Source organism: Spermophilus citellus (assembly GCF_964194105.1).
Source record: "Spermophilus citellus genome assembly, contig: SCAFFOLD_232, whole genome shotgun sequence".
Lineage (NCBI taxonomy): Eukaryota > Metazoa > Chordata > Mammalia > Rodentia > Sciuridae > Spermophilus > Spermophilus citellus.
The window spans coordinates 430,001-449,014 of NW_027672780.1; the positions used below are offsets into that span (position 1 = coordinate 430,001).

Genomic DNA, 19,014 nt, shown 5'->3' on the forward strand with positions numbered 1-19,014 from the left:
ATAAGCAAAGTCTTTCCCACATACCTTACATTTGAAATGTGCATTCCTTGTTTGTGTGATCCTGTGCTTTTGAAGACTTCTGTGTGAGATAAAGGTTTGACCATCTTGTTTACATTCATAGAGTTTCTCTCCAGAATGAGTTCTTTCATGTCTTCTAAATAAAGAGGAGAAATGAAAGGCTTTCCCACATACCTCACATTGCAAAGGTTTACCTCCACTGTGTGTTATCATGTGTCTTTGAACACCTAGGAGAGAAGAAGAGGCTTCACCACATTGTTGACATTCATAGGGTTGCCACCCAGTATGAGTTTCTTCATTTCTTTGAATGTCATTGGAACAACTGATGACTATCCCACATACTGTACGTTCATATGGTCTATCTCCAGTTTGTAACAACATTTGTGTGTGAACACTTTTGAGAGAAACCAGAGATTTCCTATATTGTTTAAATTCACATGGCTTCTCTTCACATTCCTCATGCTTGTAGTATTTGTGTCCAGAGTGAGATGTGATGTGCCTATGAAGGAATGAAGGACATATGAAATCTTTTGCACACATAATGAAGTCACATGGATTTACTCTATTAAAATTTTTCTTTGTTTGATTAAGAATTGGAATCTATTTGAAGGTTTCCCCACACTACTCTGTGGGGAAAGTTTGAAGTTTACCATAGGACTTCTTTGAAGAAGAAGTGACCAGCACATAATTGATACCTAACTCATTCACAATTTTCTATTTATTTATAGGTCTTTACATTTCTACCAACATCAGGTAAAGGCTAGATTTTCTGACTTGTTAAAGCTGCCTGAAAATAAAGAGATTGAAAGGAAACAATCCTTTGCAACACAGCTTCTCTGTGGCTAGTATTCATATAGTGATATTCACATATGCAATTCATACTACTTTTTGCTTGTCAAATACTTTGAAAAGACTGAATACCTGTTACAGATAAGTATATATTTCTGGTAAAAAAAAATATTAAAAAAATAAATACATTTCAAGTTATGCATACTTCTTCGGTTGGTTTGCTTTAAAAATTATATGACAGTTCTGAATTCCTTCAAAAATTCCGCTTGTGAGTAGAGTTACCTTAGGTTGTTTCCAGAGTTTTCAATCTGAACTTTAGTGGTCTTGTCTTCCCACTTGTTTCCTAAAATGAGAGAACATAACAACCTTTATGAATATTTAGGTGCTAGAAATGCTTTGCCAAATTGTAGGTGCCATTTATGCTTCAATAATTTACCAACTGATTTCCTTTTCACCTTCTACATAAATGACCAAAATAAACCATCATTATTACCTATAGAAGCCAGGTTTCTGAGGACTTCCAGCATCACATCTCTGTAAAGGTTCTTCTGGGAAGCATCCAGAAAAGCCCACTCCTCCTTGGTGAAGTTCACAGCCACATCCTAAAAGGTCACTGAGATCTGAAATATCCCACAAATATATAGTGGAGGCCAGGAGAGAATGACAGCATGAGAAATCTGCACTCAACATGCATGATGTTCACATGATTCCCTGGCCTCCTGATTAATTCCATGATTTGGTCCATCAAATCTTTACTGCATTCAATTTCTTACACCCATTCCTACACTAGAAATTGGCTACACATAAGGCAAACATCATAGTGATTTATACCCTTCCTTTGGTGAGTTCACAGGAAGTAAGACAGGCTCCCAGATCACTCCTAACTTCTTTAATGGTTGCCCCTCTATTACATGTCCTAGAAACGTCCTGTGTGGTACAGAGCTAATATAAGCACTTCTGATAGTACTTATCTTTAGAAAAGAAAGGTGATGAGTAGAAAAATGGAGGAATCCTGAAAATAAGCATTTGAGAGAGATTCTGCCAACTACAGTGGCTCCCTGTATCTACATTGTTAATATAGGCAACATGGTATTTACTGATGTCTTGTTTCCTCTGAAAACCTATTGTTCCATACTTAAAGAATTGCCTAGAACCAGCCCCCACTCCCACCCTCTGGGCATGGGGTCACTAAGGAGATTCCTTCATAGACAACATTTCACACAGGTGGTCACAATATGTTAACTGGAGATTGAGCTCATTCTGTGTGATTACACTAAGAACAAATAGCAGTTTGCAGGTGCTTTACTCCAGAACAAATATAGTCAACTAGCTTACTATTAAATGACTAAAACATACATGAGTTCTCTATTTGGTTAATTTAATTTATTTATTAATAAACACAACAATTTGATAGTTTCTTGTGGTTACTGTCAAAGCAGAATGGGGTAAGTAAAATGATGGCATGTGTCTTAGAAATAAATCAATGAGGACTTGGAAGATGGAGGCGGATGGAGTGCATCACCCCCATGTACTGTGTCACTGTGCGGGTGAGTGATGAGTTAGAACAGCCAAAAGCTATCTTGTTAGGAATTTCCAGCAAAACTGGGGTGCACCAAAACCTAGAGGAAGGATTTCCATCTCCCGAGGATCGGTTACTGGGGCTCAACCGTGAGCGATTTGTCTGCACGGAGATTCAAGCTGCTTATTCAGCGACTTGCCCCACTGCTAGAGACTGCGGCGCTCGCCAGGAAATGGCAAGCTAGCAACGCAGAGATACAGTGCTCCTGATTCTGTGGGCGCCTTCTGGCTGTGCCCTCACTGTGCTCAGTGCTGAATTCTGGGTTTGAGACAGGGGAAGGAAGCAGTCCAGTCCTGTCCTCCACACTGGTCAGACCACCGAGGAAGCCAGCGGCCACCATTTTGGAGAGCTGACATCACCATCGCCAGTTTTTGACTCATCGCATCTCATTCAGTGATAGAACAGGTCTGTGACATTAAAACCATTTTCCATACAGTGGGGTAATCACATAAAATCTCTCCCTGGCTTTCTGGGGGTGTGATTAACAGAGTGAATGTGAGTAGAGGCATGGGGTAAAGGCAAAGGCACCTGACCCCCAACTCCTCCCTCCCAACAGCAGAGAAAACAATACCTGTTTTGCCAGCTCTAGGAGGAGAGGCTAGCGGAGAAAATCAAAACAATAAGGTGCCGGTTCCCAAAAGCCGCACTCCACGTCCAGGAAACTGCAGGCACAGAGCGTAGTTTGAACTGCCGAGAGGTACCACACGGGGATAGACCCGGCAGACAGGAGAAGCCAGGGGACTAGAAACCAGGAATTAACCTAAGCTAACAGGTTTTGAGAGACACCAGTGGGGGGAGGAGGGAGCGGCCTCACATGGACTGTTTCCTATAGCCAGAGGACAGAATCTTGGCCCGGAAGGCACAGCACCACCTACTGGAAGCGAAGAAAATAGAAGCTTAACAGTGTCCCTTTTTCTTTTAATTTTTTTTAATTTTAATTTTTTTTTCTTTTCTACAATTATACTATGATTTTTTTAAATATAATTTCTATTTTACTGCATTTTATTATTTTTTTATTATCATTTCCTTTTCTATTCTATTATTTTCTCTTTCTTTCCTCTGTCCCTCTCTCTTTCTTGGTTTGCTTCCTTACTTTTTCCCCATCTTTCCTCTTAAGCACGACCACCCATATTACATACAACTTACTTAATGCAAATAGATGAATACTACGAATCAGTCCATAGTCTGACTAAGCCCTTAACTACCCCCAAGTACTCCTGTCTATTCTCTTGTTACTATCCGCCTGCATCTGAGCAACCCCCCAAGGAAGCTAACATATACTAACCTCCATACCATCAAAGCGCCCGACCTCATCATAAAATCCTAAGTTCAAAACTCAATTCTATACATGCCATCAAATTCTGTAGGCCTCTAATGAAACTAATGAATTTACCATAAAGCACAATTAAACCCAACATCTCTAAACATTGTCTCCTAACACAAAGGAGAGATATTGGAACTATGAAAACCAAAACAACTTTAAAGAAGAAAACAGAAACACAGCAGTCAAACAGAGTTGGAAAGCAATGTGAGCACCATGAAAAAACAAGGGAAAAAAGGATTACAAACAATACTGGAAAGCTTAAATTCACAGGAGTACCTAGAGGCTTCAGAAAAATGGACAGAGAAAGAACTCAATGCATACCTAATTCAGATGGAACGGAATCTTAGAGAAGACTTTAGACAGCAAGTCCAAACAATTAAAGTATACTTTGAAAATGAATTAAATAGGCAAATTCAAACGGCAACGAATGACCTATACCAGGAGATAGAGATTAAAAAAAAAAATCAAACAGTAATCCTAGAAATGCAGGAAACCATAAACCAAATTAAAAATTCAAATGAGAATATTACAAATAGACTAGATCAAATAGAAATCAGAACATCAGATAATGAAGACAAAGTGTATCAACTTGAGAAGAATATAGTCAACACAGAAAGGATGCTAAAAAATCACCAGCAATCTATCCAAGAAATATGGGATGTTATAAAAAAAAATTGAGAGTCATCAGGATAGAAGAAGGTATAGAGATTCAAACCAAAGGAATGAACAACCTATTGAATGAAAGAATCCTAGAAAACTTCCCAGATATGAAAGATGGAAAGGATTGCCAAATCCTGGAAGCCTACAGGACCCCAAACATACAATACCCTAATAGACCAACTCCAAGAACATAATTATGAAGATATCCAACATACAGAACAAGGAGAGAATATTAAAAGCTATGAGAGAAAGAAGGCAGATTACATACAGGGGTAAACCAATTAGGTTGACGGCTGATTTTTCATCACAGACGTTGAAAGCAAGAAGATCCTGGAACAACATAGTTCAAACACTGAAAAATAATGGATTCCAACCAAGAATACTGTATGCAGAAAAATTAAGCTTCAGATTTGACAATGAAATTAAAATATTTCATGATAAACAAAAGTTAAAAGAATTCACAGCCAGAAAACCAACACTGCAAGGCATTCTGAGCAAAACACTACAGGAAGAGGAATTGAAAAACAGGACCCAAAACTAACTTTGGGAGGTACCCCAGTAAACGGAAGAACAATAAAGTATAACCAAAAAGGAAAAACGAGTCATATTAAAATAAATAAATAAATAAGCATGTCTGGAATTACAAACAATCTATCAATAGTAACCTTAAACGTTAATGGCTTAAATTCACCAATCAAGAGACAAAGGCTAGTAACCTGGATTAAAAAAACGAATCGAACAATATGCTGCCTTCAGGAGACTCATATGATAGGAAAAGACATACACAGGTTGAAAGTGAAAGGCTGGGAAAAATCATACCATTCACATGGTCCTCAGAAGCAAGCAGGAGTGGCCATACCCATATAGAATAAAATCAATTTCAAACCTAAGTTAATCAAAAGGGATAAAGAAGGCCACTATACACTGTTAAAATGAACCATCCACCAACAAGACATAACAAATATCAATATGTATGCACCAAACAATGGTGCTGCAACGTTCATAAAACAAACTCTCCTCAAGTTCAAGAGTCAAATAGACCACAACACAATAATTATCGGTAACTTCAACACACCGCTCTCTCCATCGGACAGATCCACCAGACAAAAGCTGAATAAAGAAACTATAGAACTCAATAACAAAATTGATAACCTAGTCTTAACCGAAATATATAGAATATATCAACCATCATCAAGTGGATACACGTTCTTCTCAGCAGCACATGGATCCTTCTCAAAGATAGACCATATATTATGCCATAGGGCAACGCTTAGTAAATATAAAGGGGTGGAGATAATACCATGCATCTTATCTGATCATAATGGAATGCAACTGGAAGTCAATGATAAAAGAAGGCTGGAAAAATCCTGCATCACCTGGAAAATGAACAATATGTTACTGAATGATCAATGGGTTACAGAAGACATAAAGGAGGAAATCAAAAAATTCTTAGAGATATATGAAAATACAGACACAACATATTGGAATCTATGGGACACAATAAAAGCAGTTTTAAGAGGGAAATTCATTGCCTGGAGGTCATTCCTCAAAAAAAGAAAAAACCAACAAATAAATGAACTCACACTTCATCTCAAAACCCTAGAAAAGGAAGAGCAAAGCAACAGAAAATGTACCAGAAGGCAAGAAATAATTAAAATCAGAACGGAAATCAACAAAATTGAAAAAAAAAAAAAACATTGAAAAATTGATAAAACTAAAAGTTGGTTCTTTGAAAAAATAAATAAGATCAACAGACCCTTAGCCATAATAATGAAGAGAAGAAGAGACAGAACTCAAATTACCAACATATGGGATGAAAAAGGCAATATCACAACAGATGATACAGAAATACAGAAGACAATTAGAAATTATTTTGAAACCTGTATTCCAATAAAATAGAAGATAGTGAAGATATCAATAAATTTCTTAAGTCATATGATTTGCCCAGATTGAGTCAGGAAGATACACACAATTTAAACAGACCAATGACAAAGGTGGAAATACAAGAAGCCATCAAAAGACTACCAACCAAAAAAGCCCTGGAACAGATGGATATATAGTGTAGTTTTACAAAACCTTCAAAGAAGAATTAATACCAATATTTTTCAAGTTATTTCAAGAAACAGAAAAAGAAGAAGATCTTCCAAATTCATTGTATGAGACCAACATCACCCTGATACCAAAACCAGACAAAGATACTTCAAAGAAAGAAAACTACAGACCAATATCTCTAATGAACATAGATGCAAAAATCCTCAATAAAATCCTGGTGAATTGAATACAAAAGCATATCAAAAAAATAGTGCACCATGATCAAGTAGGATTCATCCCTGGGATGCAAGGCAGGTCAATATACGGAAATCAATAAATATTATTCACCACATCAATAGACTTAAAGATAAGAACCACATGATCATCTCGATAGATGCAGAAAAAGCATTCGGCAAAGTACAACATCCCTTTATGTTCAAAATACTAGAAAAACTAGGGATAACAGGATCTTACATCAACATTGCAAAAGCTATATATGCTAAACCTCAGGCTAGCATTATTCTGAATGGAGAAAAACTGAAGGCATTCCCTCTAAAATCTGGAACAAGACAGGGATGCCCTCTATCACCACTTCTATTCAATATACTTCTCAAAACACTGGCCAGAGCAATTAGACAGATGAAAGAAATTAAAGGCATAAAAATAGGAAAAGAAGAACTTAAATTATCACTATTTGTGGATGATATGATAATATATCTAACAGACCCAAAAGGGTCTACAAAGAAACTACTAGAGTTAATAAATGAATTCACCAAAGAGGCAGCATATAAAATCAACACGCATAAATCAAAGGCATTCCTGTATATCAGTGCCAAATCTTCTGAAATGGAAATGAGGACAACCACCCCATTCACAATATCCTCAAAAAATAAAATAAAATAAAATAAAATACTTGGGAATCAACCTAACAAAAGAGGTGAAAGATTTATACAATGGAAACTACAGAACCCTAAAGAGAGAAATAGAAGAAGACCTTAGAAGATGGAAAAATATACCCTGTTCATGGATATGAAGAACTAACATCTTCAAAATGGAAATATTACCCAAAGTTCTCTATAGGTTCAATGCAATGCCAATCAAAATTCCAAGGGCATTTCTTGTAGAAAGAGATAAAGCAATTATGAAATTCATATGGAAAAACAAAAGACCCAGAATAGCAAAAGCAATTCTAAGCAGGAAGTGTGAGTCAGGCGGTATAGCGATACCAGAGTTTGAACTATACTACAGAGCAATAGTAACAAAAACAGCATGGTACTGGTACCAAAACAAGCGGGTGGATGAATTGTACAGAATAGAGGACACAGAGACTAATCCACAAAATTACAACTATCTTATATTTGATAAAGGGGCTAATATTTGATAAAGGGGCTAAAAGCATGCAATGGAGGAAGGATAGCATCTTCAACAAATGGTGCTGGGAAACTCAAAAAAATTAACAATAAGAAAACAAATAAGGGCTGGGGATGTGGCTCAAGTGGTAGTACGCCCGCCTGGTGTGCGTGCGGCCCGGGTTCGATCCTCAGCACCACATACAAACAAAAATGTTGTGTCCGCTGAGAATTAAAATAAATAAATATTAAAACTCTTCTCTCTCTCTCTCTCTCTCTCTCTCTCTCTCTCTCTCTCCCCCCCCTCTCTTAAAAAAAATAACCCAATCAACAAATGGGCCAAAGACATGAAGAGACACTTCTTAGAGGAGGACATACAATCAATCAACAAGTACATGAAAAAATGCTCACCATCTCTAGCAGTCAGAAAAATGCAAATCAAAACCACCCTAAGATACCATCTCACTCCAGTAAGATTGGCAGCCATTATGAAGTCAAACAACAAGTGCTGGTGAGGATGTGGGGAAAGGGGTACTCTTATACATTGCTGGTGGGACTGCAAATTGGTGCGGCCAATTTGGAAAGCTGTATGGAGATTCCTGGGAAAGCTGCTAATGGAACCACCATTTGACCCAGCTATTGCCCTTCTCGGACTATTCCCTGAAGACCTTAAAAGAGCATACTACAGGGATACTGCCACATCGATGTTCATAGCAGCACAGTTCACAATAGCTAGACTGTGGAACAAACCCAGATGCCCTTCAATAGATGAATGGATAAAAAAAATGTGGCATTTATACACAACGGAGTATTACGCAACACTAAAAAATGACAAAATCATGGAATTTGCAGGGAAATGGATGGCATTAGAGCAGATTATGCTAAGTGAAGCTAGCCAATCCCTAAAAAACAAATGCCAAATGTCTTCTTTGATATAAAGAGATATAAAGAGAGCAACTAAGAACAGAGCAGGGAGGAAGAGCAGGAGGAAAAGACTAACATTAAACAGAGACATGAGGAGGGAGGGAAAGGGAGAGAAAAGGGAAACTGCATGGAAATGGAAGGAGACCACAATTGTTATACAAAATTACATATAAGAGGTTGTGAGGGGAATGGGAAAAAAAAAACAAAACAAGGAGAGAAATGAATTGTAGTAGATGGGGTAGAGAGAGAAGATGGGAGGGGATGGGAGGGGGAATAGTAGAGGATAGGAAAGGTAGCAGAATACAGCAGTCACTAATATGGCATCATGTAAAAACGTGGATGTGTAACCGATGTGATTCTGCAATCTCTAATTGGGATAAAAATGGGAGTTCATAACCCACTTGAATCTAATGTATGAACTACGATATGTCAAGAGCTTTGTAATAAAATAAAAACCAATAAAACCAATTAAAAACATGAAAAAAAAAAACAAAGAACTCAATGACCTAAAAATGTCACCATGGGCTGGAGATGTGGCTCAAGCAGTAGCGCGCTCGCCTGGCATGCGTGTGGCCCGGGTTCGATCCTCAGTACCACATACAAACAAAGATGTTGTGTCTGCCGAATACTAAAAAATAAATATTAAAAAAAAAATTCTCTTCTCTCTCTAAAAAAAAAAAAAAAAAAAACCAAAAATGTCACCTTGTCCAAACAACAGCCTTACAATGTTTTATAACTCTCAAAACAATCTTCTTAATAAACAGCAGGCACTACTTTTCTAAGTCTCACAGCAACAATGAATATCCATTGATTGTCAAACTCTTCTTAACAGTAGCCGGTTCACTACCATAATATGCATTCATGAGACACATACCAATGTTCTGTTCCAGGACATTTTGATCAAGGTTGGGCCACATATGCAATGATTGTCTGTTGTGAAAGAGATTCATTGTGCCTATAGCAATGGTGGTGCAAACAAACCTAAGGCAGAAGCTCTTCCAGAGTGTGGTAAAGCAACAAGTTTGTAGCCCAGAATTCTGAACTATCCCACCCAGTTTGTGTGTGAAAGAGGCCACCACTCACATCTGTAAGCATGCTATGATGTCTGCACAGTGATAGAACAGACAAAGAAAATGTCCTTGCCACTTACACAGAAGCAAACTCAAGGACTGAAACCATACAGAAACACCCCAAACAATGAAGAATCCACAATTACACTCGGAGACATCAGCCCAACTCTGTCAGGACAATGATGCAGACAGGAGGGCTGCATGGACCTTCAACCAAACAGGAAGCACACTGAGGTCTCATGATCACAGCAACACGCGACAGGACATAAACCATACCCCTACAAGTGCACCACCAGTGAAATCCCATGTATGCTCAAAGAACATGAGAGCTAAAGCAGAAATAAGATCATAAGAAGCTGAAAAGCCTCCAGGGAAGGGGACATAAAACACAGGGCTCTGACCAGACACAGGACAAAGAGGTGACCCAAGAGAAAAAAAAAAGCTGAAAAGCCTCCAGGGGGGGGCTGGGGATGTGGCTCAAGCGGTAGCGCGCCTGGCATGCGTGTGGCCCGGGTTCGATCCTCAGCACCACATACCAACAAAGATATTGTGTCTGCTGAGAACTAAAAAATAAATATTAAAAATTCTCTCTCTCTCTCTCTCTCTCTCTCTCTCTCCTCTCTCACTCTCTCTTACAAAAAAAAAAAAAAAAAAGCCTCCAGGGAAAGGGGCATGAAACACAGGGCTCTAAACAGACACAGGACAAAGAGGTGACTCAAAAGAAAAGGTGACCATTTTAAAAGAAAAAAATGTAAAAGTCCATCATAGGAAATTCATAGAGAACACCAGAGGTGGTGCTGTATTGGTATCTAAGTCATCCAACACACATTCCAGAAAAGAAGAGCTAAAAGCAACCAATGAAAACCAGAGAAAGAAGAGCAAGGTAAACCTAAATTGACCACAGGTAGGTAACACAGAAGGTGTTGGTGAAACCACAATCAGGAAATCCGCAGTCTGCAAAATCAAGTTCTTCATGAACATCAGCATCACTGATTAACTGACAAAAGGCTAAGAATTCAGAGGACAGGGACTGGGGTTGTGGCTCAGTGGAAGAGTGCTTGCCTAGTGCTTGGGAGAAACTGGGTTCAATCCTCACTGCCACATAAAAAGAAATAAAAAGTGTAAAATATACAATAATATTAAAGAAAAAAATGAGGACTGAAAACCTACTAACAGACTTAAAAGTGTCATCGTCAACAATGCATTGGGACTTCAAGATTATCATAAATGCGCTTGACATAAATTACACAACTTGCAGAAACTGGACCATTTCTCTGAGAAAGACAAGCTCCTACAACTTACACACAAGGGGAAATGCACAAAATAGATGAGCCCATGGTTGCTGGAAAAAAAAAGACTCAATAACTAATTACTTCCTAAAAAGGCAAGGCAAGGCTCTGACATCTCAAACAAGCTTCCATGAGATACACATGAACTGCCACCAGTTTTCTCCTTTTTTTTTTCAGGACAAAAAAGCGGAGTTAACACCTCCTAAGTGTTTCTGAGGCTTAAGTTACCATATTATCCAAATTAAATAGATGAAGAAAAGTATTAAATAGAAAAGAAAACTATGAATGATGCTCATAATCATAAATGCAAAATTTAATCATAAATGCAAAAAAAAATGCCTACGCAAATGATGTGAAAATTATGGGCACAGGAATCCTCACTGCAGTGACTACAGCAGCCATATCCACAACGGCCCAAAACTAGATGCAAGGAAGATGCACCTTTCAATACTGAATGGACAAGCTGAAGTTTAACCACACCAAAGAGCATCACCCAGAAAATGAGCTCTGCAGCCTGGAAAGATACAGCACCCTTAAAGGCAGACTGGTAAGTGAGAGAAGCCAGTTTGAAATGGCCAAGTGCAGTAAGATTCCAAGTCAAGAACATTCTGGAAAAGACAACATTATAGATGCACTAGCAGAACTGATGGGTGCCAGGGACTTAGGGAGCAGAGAGGGAGGAAGGAATGAGGAGGAGTGATGAACAGGTGGAACACAGGATTCCCAGAGCAGTGAAACTCTTCTGTATGACATTATCTTGTATACGACGTGACACACACAATCACATCACAAGGAAGAGGAACCCTAAAGTAAAGGATGAACTTTGGCTTATCCTAAATGTTGCTTCATCCATTCTCTTTATCAAATGTTCAACACTGGTTTAGTAACTAACAAACACCCTACACCAATGCAATATGTTGAAAACAGTAGAGACTATCAGCTGGAGAGAAGGTGTATTTGATACTATGTGTAATGGCACATTTAATTGTCACCTTGATTGAATTAAAGGATGCCGATGATTAATGAGCTTCTGGGTGTGTCCATGAGGGTGTGTCTACAAATGATGGGCATATGGGATAGTGAGCCAAACTGGAGAACCTCCTTAAGCTAGGCAGCACCATCCAATAGGACGCTGTCTTGGGTGGAACAAAATTCTTCACTCTCCCAAAGTGGACTCTGCCAGTGATTCTCTAGTGAGTTTCCAGAATCTTTGGTCTGGACTAGGGCAGCACCATTGATCCCCCTTTTTCTGAGGCTTCAGCCTCTGGGACTCTGCAGCTACTTCTTCTCATGCTCTCCAGCCTGCAGATGGCCACTGTGGACATGCACCTTCAGGTCAAGTAGGCCAATCTAATGAATCCCCTTTGATAATCATACTTCCTCTTGATACTTTTCCTCTAGAGAACACTGACTAAAACTATGTAAGCCTAAAATTGCTCATAAAAACAAAGTTTATGAAGAGTCATAGTTACAAATTTCAAAAGTATGAACAAAATCAAGAAAACTGATTTTCAATACTATTTTTATCTGGAAAGAAATTGGATAATAAGTCTTTAAAACTCATTCCAACTGCTGGTGTAGTGGTGTGCACCTGTAATTTCAGCCTCTAGGGAGGTCAAGGCAGGAAAATGGCAAAAGTTTGAGGCCTGTCTCAGCAACATAGCAAGACACTCAGAAATTTAGTGAGACTGGTCTTCATCAAAAATAACAAGGGGGTCTGGGACTGTAGCTGAGTGGCACACCACTTGCTAACATGTGTGAGGCACTGGGTATGATCCTCAGCACCACAGAAAAATAAATAAAATAAAGGTATTCTATCCATCTACAAGTATACAAAATAAAAATAAATAAATAAATAAATAAATAAATAAGAAGGGCTGAGGATGTGCTCAGTGGTCAAGTGCCTGTAGGTTTATTCCCCAGTAAAACACCTGCCCACCTCCAGAACATTGCTCAGAAATTGAAATTCATTTCTGGGAGATAACTAAGCATGAGCAAGTCCATGGTATCAATTCCCAGCACTCAATAAGTAAGCAAATAAATAAACAACAGTCTACAATACTCATTCTCTTGGGCTGGAGAGTAGTGCTTGGTAAAATACATGTAATGAGAGATAACAATGATTATAATACAAAAGGCACACAATTAGAGGCATAAAAACACAACAAAATCAGTGGAAAGACACCACACTTTCTCACAAAGAAGACTGAATGTTCCCATGATCTAAACTCTCTGAAAAAACACTGAGTGTTTCAGTAAATTCTGTGAAATTTAGGGCACGGTTTACTGTATTTTGGAGGTAAACTTAAGAAAAACTACATCTAAAAATTTAAATAGTTGGGTTGGGATTCTGGCTCAGCAGTAGACTGCTTGCCTAGCACATGAGAGGCCCTAGGTTTGATCCTCAGCACCACATAAAAATAAATAAATAGGTATGGTGTCCAACTACAGCCACAACAAAAAATACTCTTCAAAAAATTGGAAATAGTAAACTGTATCTAAGACCAGCCAAAATGTTGTACAAGACAGAGAGAATAGAGAGAGCATTTATGTTACTCCCAAATTTCGTAAGCTAAAAGGCTAGCTCCCAAAGGGGTGGCCCTACGAGGAGGCAGTTGGGAGGGAACAGGAATTAGGTGACATGGTGAGGGGATCAGCACCCTTATTTAGACACATGGATCTCTCCTTTGCAGGAAACAGGTGTCATTTACTCTTTCACTGATATTCAGTGATTAAATGATTACAGTTGGGTATTCAAGCTATTGCCAAAATTGTCCTTAAAATTTACAATGAAGACGGGTGTGATGGTGCATACCTGTAACCCCAGTGGTTCAGGAGTCTGAGGCCCTAGAAGATGTAGCAAGACTCTGTCTCAAAACAAAGAATCTAAAAGGGGCTGGTGGTTAAGCACCTCTGGGTTCCATTCCTGATAACAAAAAACCACACAGTTAGCATGAACCTGCCAAGTTCAGACAACAACAGTGAAAAACTGTCGTCCTTTGTCAAATTCATCACCTTGTGAAGGACAGATACAAGTTTCCATGAAATCACATTCATAAATTTATCCACCACTATTTTTGTAGAATTGGACTCAAATTCTGCAGCAATAATGCAAGACAGAGTTTCTCTGTATCTTACGCGGTATTTTGGAATCGAGGGTTGGATTTTAATTTGAAACCACTGAAAAGACAAATCTGAATCTTACAAACTTTCTACACATGCTCAGGGGTAGCAAAAGGTAAATTAGGCAATTAGATGTTTTCTTTTTCTATTTTTATTTTTTTTTATGCCCCCGAGATTAAAGCCAGAGATATTACTACTGAGCCACATCCCCAGTCATTTTTATATTTTATTTTGAGACGCAGACTCACCAGGTTGCATAAGGCCTCGCTAAGTTGCTAAGGCTGTCCTCAAATTTGCAACACTCCTGTCTCAGCCTCTGGAGCAGGAAGGGTCACAGATGTGCACCACTGTATCTGGCGGTAATCTGGGATTTTTAACAACAAAAAAAAAGTGGATTTTAACCCAACTCTCTCTTGCTTCTTTAATAATAGTCCATCCCATTTGGCTCTGAATAAATAAACCAGGGCCTCAGATAAGTGAGCATATCATTTCAAAGTGATACACAGAAAGCTTTGGTGCTGAGGGAGCACAGATGTGTCAGGCTCAAGGGGCAGGGAAGGTCCCTGACAGCTGGGACATGCTTCCTCCTGGTCTTGCTCATGGAAAGCATCCAGGATCACCCTCCCAGGCACCTGGACCATGACTCCAGTCTGAGGCTTTTCAGGTTTGCACAGCTCTGCACTGGGGTGGGTGGTCCTTATGCTCCAGGAGAGGTTTTGCTCCTTCACACCATGAGAGACTAAAAGGGTAGGAGTCACTGCTCACCTTGACCCTCAGGACCAGCATCCACAGACAGACTGTCCACCTGTCTCCAAATAATGGGAACAGAGCTTGGGGAAAACAAGGTCCCAAGGAAGTAGCTGTTTAGATGAGGCCTTTTCCAGGAGATTCCTTAGCCCAGGGGCCCCAGCAGCTTCCCTGAGAGCCTGCCCCCCACACATCAGGCTGCCCTCTAGGGGGAGCTGACCCAGGGCCTGAAATTCTGTTCACCCTGCAAGGCACAGGGCAGTTGTGGGCACTCTGTGGCAGCTCCAGGAGAGGACAGTGGCTGAGAACATGGGACTTTGGGAGGTGTCCAAAGGGAACCTCTGCCCAAGAAATCTGACATGGTGCCTACACCTAAGGAAGATCAAAGAAAAAGCACAAGATTTTTACAGCTGTGAACTCAAGTTCTCTATACAGTTGCATCTACATCAAAGAACCTTCAGAGTACTTGACTTTGGCTAACTAGACCACCATGAGGGTGGAAAGGCAGGGTTCTGTATGGAGAGCAAACATTATCTTTAATAGCCAATCATCTTAATTTCTGTATCAGACCACAATCTCAAAACTTCTCAGAATATATCACTGACCTTACCAGACGTCTCCAAAATCTACCAAAGCTCACAATGAAGTAACAGACATACAGAAGAAATTTTCTTTGTTTTTTCTGTACCCCACCAATCTGATGTTCCTACCAATGCAATTGGTTAATGCACTGATACACAGTTTCTTTTATAAAAGTTCATGGAGGCCAGGCACAGTGGCACACATCTGTAATCCCAGCAGCACGAGAGGCTAAGATAGGAGGATTGCTAAATTCAAAGCCAGACTCAGCAACTTAGTGAGATCATGTCTGAAAATATAATATAAAAAGGGCTGGGGATGTGGCTCAGTGTTTAAGTGCCCCTGGGTTCAATCCCTGGTATGAGGAAGAAAGGAAGGAAGGAAGGAAGGAAGGAAGGAAGGGAGGGAGGGAGGGAGGGAGGGAGGGGAAGGAAGGAAGGAAGGAAAGAAAGAAAGAACATAAAGAAGAAAAAGAAAGAAAAAAAGTAATGTAATCTCTTCCAGAGAGGGACACACACATCATTCAGGATAACTTGAATCCATGTTCCTTAGTATGATAATTAATTTTTGGGTTAAAATGAACTATTTTCTGTAGCTGGGGTTGTTGATGCCTTTAAACCCAATAGATTGGGAAGCTGAGGCAGGAGGATCACAACTTTCAGGCCAGGCTGGGCACCATAGCAAGATCCTTTCTGAAAATCATACTGAAAAGAGCTGGGGATGAAGGACAATCAGGGAATCAGACATTATTATAGTGGCATCCCCTTTTTTCACAGAAAATTTTAGCTGGGTTTCTCCAGAAATCTTCACCATGGCTAATTTTAGGACTGTCAACAAAAGAGTGTCCACAAAAAAGTTCAGTGTAGATAAACTTCCTATTTTTGTGTTGCCCTATTTTACTGGGCTGCTAGTCTGGAAGAAATCAGCACTCCAGGTGCTGGACTCCCCCTTACTGGTTTTTTTACACACTTGTATCCAGTATAGTAGTTTGTAGAAATGTGCAAACAAGGCCTCTAGCCTTGAGCTGGGTTTCAGAGAAGTCACCAACTGGGCTCCATGGTAACAGCTGGTGGAGGAGGAAAGAAAGGGGAGAAGCTGTCCCCTCCTCAGGTGCTGTCCTTGAAGGGTTAACTTGGCCAGAACAGAGAAAGAAAAAGCTGCTTTTATGTGTGTGATGTGACAACTTGACTATGGTGACTCCACTTTGTGAACTCAGCCATGACATTCAAAAAGCTCATGACTGGGGCAGTTTGTAATCTTTTGTTCATGAAAATTCCCCAAGAACACAGAATGATCTATAGGGCCAACTGGAGACTAACTGACCACAACTTTCAGGCTTGCTTATGTTGCCTGAACCCCCAAACTTCCCTTTTGTGGTTTTTGTGCTTAAATATGGAGCCAACTGAAGGCAGGGGCACCACTCTGACCATCTCATTCTTTCGAGAGCAGAGTGTCTGCCACTGGCCAGCAATAAAGGCTCAACTGGAATGAGACTGTGTGGTCTGAGAGTTATTTGGGGGTCCCGGTATTACAATGTGAAATCTGAGCCCCTCCCCTTACATGCTGGGTATAAAATTCTGAAACCACCTGAACTCAGGGTTCAGGGGATGGATGGATTGATTACAGCAAAAACAGTGCCCTCTGAGACTGGCTGCAGCCAGATGAAACTGTTTCCAGCTACCTTCAGTGCCTTGCCTCCTTTGTCCCTACATCATTATTACTCTGTGTGCTTACCTAACTACAGGACTGGTGTGACTCTACATCATGGACTCTCAGAAAAGGGAGCAGTTATACTGTATTGATGTAGCCCAGGATTCCATATCCCTGGGATCTATAAACAACCCCCTTATTCCCTTTAAAGCAGTTATTCTGACCAAAAACAAGGAAGTGTTAAGTGATTATTCTTGCCCCTCAAGGATAATATTCACAAATAGAAAACAAATGCTTTCAAAAGTGTTGTTCTTGCCAGGGACATTGGCACAGGCCTGTAACCCCAGGTAAGCAGGAGGCTGAAGCAGGAGGATCACAAATTGGAGGCCAGCCCAGATTCCAACACAAAGGGAAGGGAGGAAGGGAGGGGGGGAGGGAGGGGGGAGGGAGGGGGGAAGGAAGATTTATTGATTCTTTCCAATATTTCACTAAGCGATAATGACAATTAGCAGACTGTGTCTATTTGAAACAAGTGGGAAGAAGGAATGTCTGGCTGAGCTGTGAGGTGGAGGGAAGGTGGCCTTTTAGAAGGCAGGAGGCGCCTGCAATATGGAGGACCTCCACTGGGTGGAGCTCCACTGAAAGAAGGAAGGTGCATTTATGGTCCTGCTTCCTACACGCTGGGAAAAGTGAGTGTGGGCCACAGGTAGGGATCAAAGGGGACACCTGGGACCTGAGCCTCCCTTTCAAACCCAGGGAACCAGGGGACAGGGCCCAGGGCCACCCGACAGCAGCGACTCCGCGCGCCACTCAGCTGCTCACCCGCCCGCCGGGTTCCAAGGCAAGTGCTGATGCCTACCTTCTGCGAACTCACCATTTTTGGCTTCTCTGGTGACCTGGCATCCTCTGGAGGAACCTCCGGGCACCCGAGATCCCCGAGAACACTGGCAGCACAGTCACCTGGGTCCCTGGAGCAGAGAACCCGGGGCCTGGAGCAGGAGTAGCCCAGTTGGTGAGGAAGAAAAGCCCACAAGCTTGCGGAAGCCCGCCCTTCCCCTCCCTCTGCACACTGATTGGACAGTTCCCCCCAGCGATCCGGATGGATGGCCTCCAGGCCCGCCTCTGGATCGTGACTGACAGCTAACATCATCCAATCACAGGCTGAAATTGGGTAGAGTGACAGATTCTTGGCGCCAGCCCTTTTCAGGAGGAGCTTCCAGGCTGTGCTGGGAACTAATCCAGGTGGGAAGCCTTGGCTTAGCCTCTGCAACAGAGGTGACACAGGCCACTGAGCTAGGCTTCAGCCACAGAGTGCTTTCCGAACATAGTGAGGCCCTGGGTTTAACCTCTACACAAAAACAAAGCACAGCTTCTCCTGGAGGCTGAGTCTGGAGGAGCCCAAGGTCAGGTCAGCACCTGCAAACAGTGAGACCCTGTCTTCAAATAAAATGAAAAGGGTGGGGATGGAGCTCAGAGGTCGGGGTCAAGCCCCATTGGGTTTATTCCCCAGTACCTTAAAAAAGAAAGAATGATATTTTATTATATATTTTATATAATATATATATTTTATATATTTTTGTAAATATAAAATATATATCATATATTTTTATAATATATAATATATATTTTTATATATAAAATATGTATTTTATATAATATATTCTATATATAAAATAGATATTTTATATAATATAGTTTATATATAATATATTTATATATATATAAAATATATATATAATATATATATTTCTCACACCAAGTACATCTAATCAGAATATTATCTATAATATATTATATTATATAATATATATATATATATATATATATATATATATATATATATTCCCCCCAGCTGATGCGACCTCATGTGACTTAGAAAGAC

General features: G+C 40.2%; 1 protein-coding gene across 1 annotated transcript in view; it reads right to left on the bottom strand.

Moving 5' to 3' along the window:
- Window positions 1-18,059, bottom strand: part of LOC308640630 (zinc finger protein 124-like) — a gene marked incomplete at its 3' end in the record, with an annotated part of 304,682 nt that extends 286,623 nt beyond the window's left edge. Inside the window, exon 1 of the mRNA XM_081312451.1 lies at window positions 18,007-18,059. Within this exon, the coding sequence (XP_081168577.1) occupies window positions 18,007-18,009 (3 nt within the window). The 5' untranslated portion in view covers window positions 18,010-18,059. The remainder of the gene's footprint in view (window positions 1-18,006) is intronic.
- Between the last annotated feature and the right edge of the window lie 955 nt (window positions 18,060-19,014).